This window comes from Oryzias latipes, chromosome 6, assembly GCF_002234675.1.
Source record: "Oryzias latipes chromosome 6, ASM223467v1".
NCBI lineage: Eukaryota > Metazoa > Chordata > Actinopteri > Beloniformes > Adrianichthyidae > Oryzias > Oryzias latipes.
Window position 1 is genome coordinate 2,070,997 of NC_019864.2, and position 12,275 is coordinate 2,083,271.

The 12,275-nt window shown below is 44.6% G+C and overlaps 1 protein-coding gene across 1 annotated transcript in view; it reads right to left on the minus strand.

Moving 5' to 3' along the window:
- lrriq1 (leucine rich repeats and IQ motif containing 1) overlaps positions 1-1,983 on the minus strand; it is a 60,623-nt gene extending 58,640 nt beyond the window's left edge. The window contains exon 1 of the mRNA XM_023955454.1: positions 1,712-1,983. Coding sequence (XP_023811222.1) covers positions 1,712-1,822 — 111 coding nt within the window. The 5' untranslated portion in view covers positions 1,823-1,983. The remainder of the gene's footprint in view (positions 1-1,711) is intronic.
- Between the last annotated feature and the right edge of the window lie 10,292 nt (positions 1,984-12,275).

Consider the following 12,275-nt stretch of genomic DNA (forward strand, 5'->3'; position numbering starts at 1 on the left):
CCCGGCGGTGCTCTCTCCGCGCAGGGAGGGGGTTCACATTACACCTGAGCCGGGGGTGTTCGTGTCCCTGGGGGATGGGTTCTGGTCCTTGCCCCTGAGCGTTGGGGCCCACCAAATTTCCAACTGTGGCCGAGTCTGGTCGGGCCATGTTTACAACACCCCTTGTGGGCCCCCCTTTTCACCGGGGTGCTCCCCTCCTGGGCGGGGGCGGCTGGCCCCTGCCTTTATCTTTCCTGGACCAACCGTGGGCCGGGTGGGTGGCTGCCTGTAGTGCGGAGCGGGTCTCCCTTGGGGGTCCTGGCTCGTAACTGGGGTTGGGGCAGGGGGATGCCCAGAACTCCTGGGTGGTGATGGGGTGCTCGTCTGGGGCTGAGGGCACCCTTCTCGGGTGGGGCCCTGCATTGGGCCCTCCCGGCGCGGCCGCCCGGGGGGGAGGTTGTTCTCTGCCTGCTGCCATGTGGCATTGGGGGGTTCCGGAAGGCCGCTGCTGCTGCGGCGGGGGTCTGGGTGTGGGGATGGCTGGCCGCTCTCCCTCCTTCTTTTCACATTCCACCATCCATTTAAGAAGAACATAAACACTCACCTGAGCACAGGTGTTAGCTCACCTTTACACTAATAGTTTGTGTGATTCAATGAAATATTTCACACTAGTTGGTTCAAAGGCATAAGTATGCATGTGTGAACACTATCGGTTTTGTGTACATGTTGACATGTGGACATTTTTGCAGCCAGCAGGTGTGTTGATAACATTTCAGTGTGTGTGTGGACAGGCCCCGCCCTTTTTGTACTACATTTGAACCTGACCGTACTGATAAACAACCAGTAAACTTGCTGCTTTATGCTGCTTCATAGTCTTATCCCCCCCCCCCCCCCTTCTATTATCACCCTCCTACCCCCCCTCTATAACATCCCTCTCTCTTCTTCCCTCCTTTCCTTTTCCGTCCGGTCCAACACCAAAGATTTTCAAACATGGTTGAAATTAATAAAGTTTGGCCTCAATTACAAAAGGGGTTTATTCAGACATACCTCTGGTTTGTCAGAAGATTAATAACACCTATTGTTAAAGTAAAATATGTCCAAAACAAGAGGCCTTCAGCTCTCATCTGTCTGCCCAGCTGTTGGACAGGACAAGTTAAAAAAAAAAAAAGACTATAATAAAACATCATCATGATAATAATAATGGGTCATTATCACTATAAAGTGCCTTTGGTGTCCTCATGATTATCACTCAGTCAGGAACAAAATGGAGCTGAATAACTAAACTCTGACTTCTTATCAAAAGTGACCAAAGACATATCAGTCAATTCATTTGCTTCTTAAATTGTGATTCCTTCGGTTTATGTAATTCTTTTGTCTTTGGATGTATGCGATTTTGGTATATGTCCCACACGCTGTTCTGCTAACTTCAGGTGGTGTAATAAATGGTCAAATTAAGCTAAAGACATAAAAAAATTGGTACACATTTTTTGTCACAGACCACTATTTAATAAAACAAGTAATTTTGATCACGCAAACTTTATTTTCATTAATAATAATAATAATAATAATAATAATAATAATAATAATAATAATAATAATAATAATAATAATAATAATAATAATAATAATAATAACACCACACTTGACATAAATATGGCTGATCTACACAAAGCTCCAGAACAGAAACATGCTATGTAAAAAGGCTAATGTGTAGCTTAAATGTTCTGCTTACTTTCACACTGACCGCTTCTTGATGGGGGGGAATTTCCAGCCCGTCTTGTTCTTGTTCATCCAGTTCAGAGGTGATGACGCTGTTTTCACGCTTTTCTCTGTCCGACGTCATATTTCTCACACGTTCTGGTAAATTCTCAAAGCTTAAAGTTTAAAATCAAATAAATGATAAAAAGAAGAAAAAAACGAACCGCAACTAGTTTACTCTGTATTCTGTAGTTCACTTCTATTCCTGCAGAAGTCAAAGGACGTCTTTGCGCGTCTGTAGTGACTCGTCACCATGGAAACAGCTCTACGGCGTTTCGCGAAGGACAAACCATGCGAAAATCGGAAACGGCGACACAAATTAGTCATTTGAAAAGTCGTATTATATTAACGTGTAATTTGACAGGCTTTTTGTTTGTTTTACTGAAGTGAGCCTTTATTCAAGATATTTATTTATTACCCTGAAAAATGTCTTAATCTTAATTCTTTAAATAGGGGTTTTAACAAATTAAGCCCCCCCCCCCCCCCCCGCGTCATAGACATCAGCATAGAAACATTAGCATATTTGCCTTAAAAGCATAAATGCGTTCTAAGGATAGTTTAAGAAATAGCAATATTTATCTTTACTCACTTTATTTTTATCGACTTTAAAGACATGGCACTCCTATGAAAATGTTAGTATTTTTTAACATCTTGTGGCATTTTTCTCATGATGAAGGACATGTATAAAGGAAATTAAGCTTAAAATTGCATTTCTGTGTATTTCTTTATTCCAATCATTGTGAATCAGAAGCAGGTGAAAAAATACCACAGAAAAAAAGTTTGTAGTTGTGACGTAGGCCACAAGCTCCTGCTCTGTTCCATTCTGATTCATTCACTCGTGAACAAATAAACCACAAGGCATTGCATTTGAACAATTTTTGCGAAAAATGTGTATTTAAATGTATTTTTTTCATTAACCATCAACGTTTTTATCTTCAGAACTCTGTGGATTCATAAAAAATTGTCTCAAAACGCTCATATTAATTAGCTTTTAACTTGTGAAATCGATGACGTCATATTCGCTGTTAGAAAATAAAAAAATAGTGTGCATGGCGTCCAAATTGCTTTTAAAATCCAGGGAACTACGGGGGGTTCAGGCCAGTTCTCATTTACTGTCAATGCTCTTACACCAAGTCATCGGTCCAACAACTCAGTCGGATTTCTGATGAACTCCTGAACTATGAACAAACTATTTCCTGGGGATTTTGGCTAAAAATGGCATAATCATAATTAAAAGACCACTCAGAACACTTTCGCAATAGATCAAAAGATGATTGGAGCGGGACTATAAACTCCTAAACCCACATAGTTATTATATATATATATATATATATATATATATATATATATATATATATATATATATATATATATATAATATATTATATATATTATTATTATTATAGTTATTAACCTTTGATTTTTACATATAGTCTATTTGTTACACATTAAAAAACATTGAGATCCTAACAAAGTCCTGCTTATAATGAACTAAACATAGTCTTATTTATTTACATTTTCTGAAAACTCTGAATATCAACACTGACTGTAATTGTAAACTATAAAGCTAAAGCAGTTGCCTACTTTTTGCACAATAAGATATTGTGCTGTATTAAAGAGAGGAAATTTGTCACTGAATTGAGTGGGTATTTTTTCTTCAACCTTCTTGACAGGCCAAAAGATCCTGACATTTTGTAAGTGAATCACAGGACTAGAGGAACACAGATTGTGATTGTCTGCTAACAATACAAGTACATAATTTCTGATGGCAAAGACGTGTTCCGTCCCTGCAGTGGGAGCTCTGCTCTGCTCTTGCACTCCTGAAGAGATTCCAGAGTCCTACGCAGGTTTTCATGCACAAAACCCCTGATTCTTTCTAACAGGAAATAAACCTTCTTTTCTCAGAGTGGTTTGTGTTGTTTCCAAGAATTACAAAGCACTTTCTCTGTTTTTGTGATGTTTGAACAAAAGCTATACTTAAAGGCCTTTAAAGGCCTGAAGCAAAAGCCCCTAACAATCATGGCCACTCCATTTTTGTGGCGCAGTAACTACACATTTGGAGCCATCAAAGGTTTAGTGTGGACATACTTTAAGAATAAAGGCCTTTCCGGACCAAAGCACAGCTTCAGTCCTCAAGTTGATGTGCAAACACAGCTCAGATCTGATGTTGGAGTCAAGCTGCCTCTCCCTTATGTTTCATTAATCTTTCTAAGAGGTATTGACCACGTTCAATTGCTCAAAAAGCCTCCATCAGCAAACCTTGTCTGCTCCAATTAGAACCAGAACCCTTTGTCATTGGGCAAGGTGTCTGTTGCTTTTGTCCAAGTGCAGGGAACCCAGACAGCAGGCAGACAGAGCCAAGCTACACATTTACACAGCAGATTACTCGAGTGAATGGTGGCTCTGGCTCAAACGTAGCAGCGGTTTGGAGAGCAGTGGTATGTTTATATTGTTAAAGGTTTCCTGTTGCTAGTCTGTGGCGGCTTTTGTTCAACATAGCAAGACTATAATGTCCATCAGAGAACTCTGACCACAGATAGCATCAGAGGGAATACTTTTTTTTCAAAATTATTTTAGTTATTTATTTATTTTAACTTGTCCTGGGGGGTATTCCAGGAAGCATGTTTAAACTAGCCTGACTTTAATCCTGAACTCTGGCTGAAATCCGCCTGAACTTGTTTACTCTGGGTATGTTGGTTCCAAAAGACCGGATATGAGTTAGCGTAATTACACTCGACTTGGTAACCCTGGGTTAATGCACGTGCACAGCAAGTACATAAAGACATTCTCAATGGATCGCTGATTTCCGGAGTCACCATGGAAACGTGTGGAGAAAAAAAGAGTATGCTTTACTTTAGTGAGACGGAGTCTGAGAGTTTAATGACAACATATGAAGTTCATACGCCCATCAAAACAGTAACTCGGCTGCATCATCAGCAAAAGTGGTTGGCTATAATAGCCAAGTCATTATAGCCAAGTCATAATCCTCTCCCTCCGTCTCACTCATGGTGCAGAGGCTTTAGCATAGTAGGACAAAATAACACGGCAAAACACAGTAAAACAGCTAAACAACTAAACACATTTGGTCAAAAACCCACACTTTAACCCAAATCCGTCCAGACAGGCAAAGGGAATGGTATCCCACAATTCCTTGTGGTGCCGTTCTAACAGCAGCACCAAAGTTACACCTACTTAATTGAATTAATTTGAATGAAAGGAAAGTAATTGTCTGAAAACGACGTGTTATTTTTAAGCTGACTTAACAAAAAAAATGATTTATCCTAACTGAAGCAAATAATTAAGATAGATCAAAGTAAAAAGTTTATCTTTCCAACATCCATATGTGGTCTTATCACCCTCTCATGGTGGAAAAAGTAATATCTGAGCTTCTTCATCCACTAAATCATCTTCAAATGGACACGCCATGCTGCTTCACCTCTCTGAAAACAAACTAACCTTCAACTAAACCTGCTCCAGACCAGGGGGGTATTCCAGAAAGCAGGTTATGCTAGCTCCCACGATAAGTTTGAGGCTAAGGAAGTTGATAACCTCAGCATTTGGTTCCAGAAATGGAGGTATGTTTCAGGGTAGGTCAAGTTACCATGGCAACTCATGCTCTGAACATAACCTGGTCTGGAGCAGGTTTAGTTGAAGCTTAGTTTGTTTACAGAGAGGTGAAGCAGCATGGTGTGTCCATTTAAAGATGACTTAGTGGATGAAAAAGCTCAGATAATACTTTTTCCACCATGAGAGGGTGATAGGACCACATATGGATGTTGGAAAGATAAACTTTTTTACTTTGATCTAACGTAATTATTTGCTTCAGTTAAGATAAATCATTTTTTTTTGTTAGGTCACCTTAAAAATAACACGTAGTTTTCAGACAATTATTTTCCTTTCGTTCAAATTAATTCAATTAAGTAGGTGTAACTTTGGTGCTGCCGTTAGATCGGCACCGCAAAGGATTCTGGGATATCATTCCCTTTGCCTGTCTGGACGGATTTGGGTTTAAGTGTGGTTTTTTTTACAAAATATGTTTAGTTGTATAGCTGTTTTACTGTGTTTCACCGTGTTTTGCCGAGCTATTTTGTCCTACTATGCTTACGTCTCTGCACCATGAGTGAGAGTAAAGTAGAGGATGATGAGTTTATATAGCACCCCTACCACCATAACATGTTATGATAGTGATGGAATATTCTTTAAAGAATTTTTGCACTCTGTGCATTTTTTTCCGTTCTTTTTATTGTTATAAAAATGAGCATATCTGCCGGCTCAAACTTAGACATATGAAAGTTCAAGAAATATAAGTAATTAAGATGGAAAAAAGATTAATGGAGTAATGTGACATTTAGTTAGATAAATACGTCAATTTGAGTTGTATAAACAATTATTGAGTTTGAATTAATTTAACTAAATTATTTAAATTATTTTTCAGACATGTTACTTTTTTGATGGACTTGTAATTTTTTTCCGCTGTCATTAAAATCTCAGACTCCGTCTCACTTAAGTACAGCTCTTTCTTTTTTTTTTCTCCACGCGTTTCCATGGTGACTCCAGAAATCGGCGATCTATTGAGAATGTCTTTATGTACCGTGCGTTAACCCAGGGTTACCAAGTCGAGCGTAATTACGCCAACTCATATCCGGTCTTTTGGAACCGACATACCCAGAGTAAGCAAGTTCAGGCGGATTTCAGCCAGAGTTCAGGCTCAAAGTCAGGCTAGTTTAAACATGCTTCCTGGAATACCCCCCTGGTTACGTTCAGAGCATGAGTTGCCATGGCAACTTAACATACCCTGAAACATACCTCCATTTCTGGAACCGAAAGCTGAGGTTATCAAGTTCCTTAGCCTCAAACTTACTGTGGGAGCTAGCATAACCTACTTTCTGGAATACCCCCCGATTGAGCATGCTTGTGTGAATAGTGTGGGGACCGGGGGGGTTATTCCCGCCTTCAGCCCCTAAGACTCATGGGAAGTGGGGAATCTTGGGTGTAAAACCATGAGTGAGGTGGCTATGAGCAGAAGTGAGGTTCATGATGTTTGAGTACTGATGGTAGATTTCAAGTAAAAGTACTGTAAAGCTGACAGGAGGCAGCTCAATACATGTTTACTTCCTACAGTGGTGCAAAAGTTGAGTAGTTTCAATTATCATAAACATGTCATCAATTAAATGATTCTCATGACAAAGAGTCATCATAAAACTGTAAAGAAAAACATTATTGAAGAATTCTATTTTTTATTACTGAAGGTCAAAAATTAATAAATGCCAAATTCAACTGAAATAAAACTTGAAATAAACACAAGTACAATACTTGCTGTTGTGTTGTAGGGAGAGGAGTGTTTTATGGAAAATAATATGGCTTTAATTGCGTGTTTGTGTGTGTACGTCTTGGCAGGTCATTGTGTGGTGTGGCTCTTTGACTCTCACAGCAAAAAAATTTGGCTCTTTTTAGCTCACCCCTGAGCTAGAGGCTCAATGAATATAGCAAAAAGAGAGGGGGAGAGTCGGCAACCCTGTCTGGTTCCTCTTCCGAGAAAAAACCTGTTGGAAGTCTGTTTATTAGTTCTGACTGATGCATTGGGGTTGTGATATAATAATCAAATTGATGAATGATTCTCCAAAACCGAACTTATGGAGGGCAGCAATAAGGAACTTCCAGTTTACTCTGTCAAATGCTTTTTCAGCATCCAGCGATAGTATGGTCATTTCCTGGTTTTTAATAGTGGCAAAGTCTAGTATATTGACGAGTCTGCGGACATTGTCATCCAAGTGTCCGCCTTTGATAAATCCAGTTTGAAGTGAATTATGTGAGGAGTGATTTTTTCTATTTTCTTTGTTAATGCTTTGCAGATAATTTTTACATCTGCATTGATTAACCCTTGTGCTATTCTAGGCACTTTAACATTTGGAGTTTGGTCATCTAGACCCACTAGACAGTGCTCTGAACCTTTTTTCTTCAATGATTTGTGATCTTCACTGGTGTCCATGGATTTCATGAAATCTTTCCACCTTTATCCACCTTTGTCATGGTAGGGAGAACACGTCAATGTAAGGGGGGGGTCATCTAAGATAGCACAAGGGGTAAAGAAAAGGGGCGATAGCTTGAAGGACTATTGGAAAATCTGTCTGGTTTTAGGAGCAGAATTATGTTGGGGGAGTTCATGTTAGGTGGTAGTGATTGGCTTTCCTTGATAAATGTGACCATTTCATAAAACATTGGTGCCAGCTGTTCCCAGAATTCTTTATAAAACTCAGCAGGAAAGCCGTCAGGCCCTGGTGCTTTACCATTAGGCATTAGTATCAATGCTTCATGAAGCTCAGGCAACGAGAGCGGTGAATCTACATTTCTAATTGGATCTTCATTTAACCTGGGTAGGTTTTGTCACGGTTGAGACAGGACACAAATGCAGGACAGCGAAAGAGCTTCAAAAGCAAACAAGGTTTAATCACACTTGGTACTTGAAATGACTGAAGCAAACTTACAGAACGACCCAGTGACAAGAAACAAACAGACCAGGGTTTAAATACACAAATGGGAATGACAAACAGGTGAGCAGACAGGTGCCGGTGATGACTGGTGAAGTTACCTAGTGAAACAAAAGGGGCCCTGAAAGGAAGTAACAAAATAAAAGCCCAAAACCGGAAGTGAGAAAACACCCACCAAACCCGCCCTGGCTCCGGCTCCTGACAATACCCTTCCCTCAAGGGGCGCCTCTAGGCGCACCACCAGGCTTGTCAGGGTGCCGCTTGTGGAAGTCCTTAAGCATGCCCTTATCCAAGATCCTTGACGTAGGCTCCCAGGACCTCTCCTCAGGTCCGTAACCCTTCCAATCCACCAGGTATTGAAGGCCCCGACCTCGACGTCTGACGTCCATAATGCGCTTGATCGTCCAAGCGGGCAAACCGTCGATGATGCGGGGTGGTGGTGGTTGGGCGGGCGCGGGCTGGAGAGGACTCGTGATGTAAGGCTTGACCTGGGAAACATGAAACACAGGATGCACTCGCATGGTTCGTGGCAGACGTAAGCGGACTGCCACAGGGTTGATGACCTTCTCCACCACAAATGGCCCGATGAACTTGGGCGCGAGTTTCCTTGACTCTGTCCGCAGCTTGATGTTGGAGGTGGATAGGAGAACCGACTGACCCGGCGTGTAGGTGGGTGCCGGTAGCCGGTGCCGATCAGCCAGTCTCTTGTTTGCTGCAGACGAGCGTAGGAGTGCTGTACGAGCCTCCCTCCAGATGTGTCGACAGCGTCGGTAAAGGTGTTGCACTGAAGGCACGGCCACCTCCCTCTCCTGCTCAGGGAATAATGGTGGTTGGTAGCCCAGGGAACCCTCAAACGGGGACATACCCGAAGCTGATGACGTCAGGGCATTATGGGCATACTCCACCCAGGGCAGGAGGGTGCTCCATGACGACTGGTGACGGGAGCAGACGCACCGGAGGGCCACCTCAAGGTCCTGGTTAGTCCTCTCCGCCTGCCCGTTGGTCTGGGGATGGAAGCCTGAGGAGAGACTGGCCGAGGGACCAAAGGCCGCACAGAAAGCCTTCCAAACCTGTGACACAAACTGTGGCCCACGGTCAGAAACAATGTCCACTGGTATTCCATGTAGTCTGAAAACATGTACGATAATGAGCCTGGCTGTTTCAGAGGCAGACGGCAGTTTCCTCAGAGGCACGAAGTGGGCTGCCTTAGAGAAACGATCCACCACAGTCATAACCACCGTCTTGCCGGCGGACGGAGGCAGTCCCGTAACAAAGTCCAATGCTATATGTGACCAAGGACGACTCGGGACAGGTAAGGGGTGTAACAACCCAGGTGGTGGTTGAGTGCTGACCTTATTTTGGGCGCAGATCATACAGGCCGAAACAAATTCCTTGGCATCCCTAGCCAAACCGGGCCACCAGAAACTGCGACGCAGGAAGGTGATAGTTCTGTGCACTCCGGGATGACAGGTGAACGGTGTAGCATGGGCCCACTGGAGGGCCTGGCTCCTCATGGCCCTAGGGACATAAAGTTTGTTAGGAGGACCCCCTCCAGGGTCTGGCTCATGGTTCTGGGCGTCCTTAATGTCCTTCTCTAACCGCCAGGAGAGAGCACCTAGAACACAAGCGGTGGGTATTATCGTCTGAGAGGTCTGAACCTCAACTAAGGGCTCCGACTGTCGGGAAAGGGCATCAGGTTTCACGTTCTTGGAGCCAGGGCGATAGGACACCACAAAATCAAAACGAGCAAAGAAAAGTGACCACCGTGCCTGTCTTGGGTTCAGCCGTTTTGCGGTCCGGATATAAGACAAGTTTTTATGATCCGTCCAGACCACAAAAGGCTGACCCGCCCCTTCTAACCAATGCCTCCACTCCTCCAGCGCCAGTTTAATGGCCAAAAGTTCCTTATCCCCGACGTCATACCCCATCTCCGCAGGAGTAAGCCTGCGGGGAAAAAAAAGCACAGGGGTGCAGTTTGTTGTCCTCTTTATGTAGCTGGGACAATACCGCACCAACCCCCACGTCCGAGGCGTCGACCTCCACAATAAATTGGATGGAGGGATCCGGCTGAACGAGCACCGGCGCCGTAGTGAACAGGTGTTTAAGTTTACAAAAAGCGGCCTCAGCGGCTTCAGTCCAGCGAAACGGGGATGAGGTAGAGGTCAAGCCTGTAAGTGGAGCCGCAACTGAACTATAATGACGGATGAAGCGACGTAAGTAATTGGCGAACCCCAGGAACCTCTGTAACTGCTTACGGGACTCTGGAGTAGGCCAATTGACCACAGCACTGATCTTGGCGGGTTCCGGACGAACCTCCCCCTCAGCAATCACAAAGCCCAAAAATGACACGCTGGGGGAGTGGAACTCACATTTTTCAGCCTTAACAACTTGTTCTCCAGGAGCCGCTGGAGGACCAGGCGAACATGCCGCCTATGTTCGTTGAGGCTCCTGGAGAAAACAAGAATGTCATCAAGGTAAACAAACACAAAATGATGTATGTAATCTCGGAGCACGTCATTTATGAGTCTCTGGAACACCGCCGGAGCATTAGAAAGTCCAAAAGGCATTACTAGGTATTCATAATGTCCCAGGGGAGTGGTGAAAGCGGTCTTCCACTCATCGCCTTTCCTTATGCGCACCAAATGGTATGCATTTCGCAGGTCCAACTTGGTGAACACCCGCGCCATCTGCAGCGACTCGAATGCGGAGTTCATAAGAGGCAGGGGATACCTGTCTTTAATCGTTATGGCGTTCAGCCCCCGAAAATCAATACAAGGACGCAGCGTCCCGTCCTTCTTGCCCACGAAAAAGAAACCTGCTCCAACAGGCGATGAGGAGGGTCTTATGAGGCCCGCCCGGAGAGAGTCAGTGATGTACCGGTCCATGGCCCCTCTCTCAGGTTTAGACAGACTGTAGAGATGACTCCTGGGAAGGGCGGCTCCAGGCAACAGTTCAATAGCGCAGTCGTAAGGCCTGTGTGGGGGTAAGGAAAGAGCTCGCGACTTAGAAAATACCTCTCTCAGATCGCGGTATTCAGGCGGAACACTGGAGAGGTCAGGTGAGGGCGGCTGCCCTACCGGGTCGGCGGAGTCAGCCCCTGGATACCGAGCTGAACGCAGACAGACTCCATGACAGTCATCACTCCAACTCACAATACGGTTAGTAGGCCAATCTATATGCGGATTATGGAGAAGAAGCCAAGAAAAACCTAACACTACAGGATTATGGGAGGACTCGAAAAGATAGAACTCTGTGTGCTCGTGATGATTTCCAGACAGAATGAGGTGAACGGGCTCCGTAATCTGGTTAACAGTAGCAACTGACTCACCATTAAGGGAAATAACCTTTAATGGATGGGAAAGGGACCTGGTCCTGAGACCGATCTGTCTGGCCAGCTCAGCATCCATAAGGTTCCGTTCGGACCCAGAATCTAATAACGCCTGAATGGAAAACCCCTTACCCCCAGAAAAAATTTGACCCTTCAAAATACAGGAAGTGGATGTAACACTAGTGGGCGCTTGACCCCCGCTCGTCAGTGTGCCCACTCTTAAGGACGAGCAGAGGCTTTTGGGCAATCCTTACAGAAATGACCCCGCCGACCACAGTAAAGACACTCACCCGCCGCCATCCGCCATCTGCGTTCAGTGGGAGATAACCGACCACGCCCTAGCTGCATGGGCTCCTCCGATGGTGCTGCCGGAACGGCCGTCTCGCGGCGACCTCGCCGACGGTCCTGCAGCCGATTGTCAATACGAATGGCCAAAGCAATGAGCGGCTCCAGAGAAGAGGGCAACTCCAAAGGAGCCAAATGGTCCTTTAACTCCTCCGATAATCCCTCCAAAAACGCGTCTGTGAGCGCTGCGGGGTTCCACCCGCTCTCAGCAGCGAGAGTCCGGAACACGATGGCATACTCTGCCACCCGGCGGTCCCCCTGAGTCAGCCGTGTCAGCGCCCGCGCCGCCTCCCTGCCGGGTTTCGTATGTTGAAAAACCAGGGAAAATGCCTCTAGAAAGGCAGGGAGTGATGAGCAGGTCTCTCCCCCACGTTGCC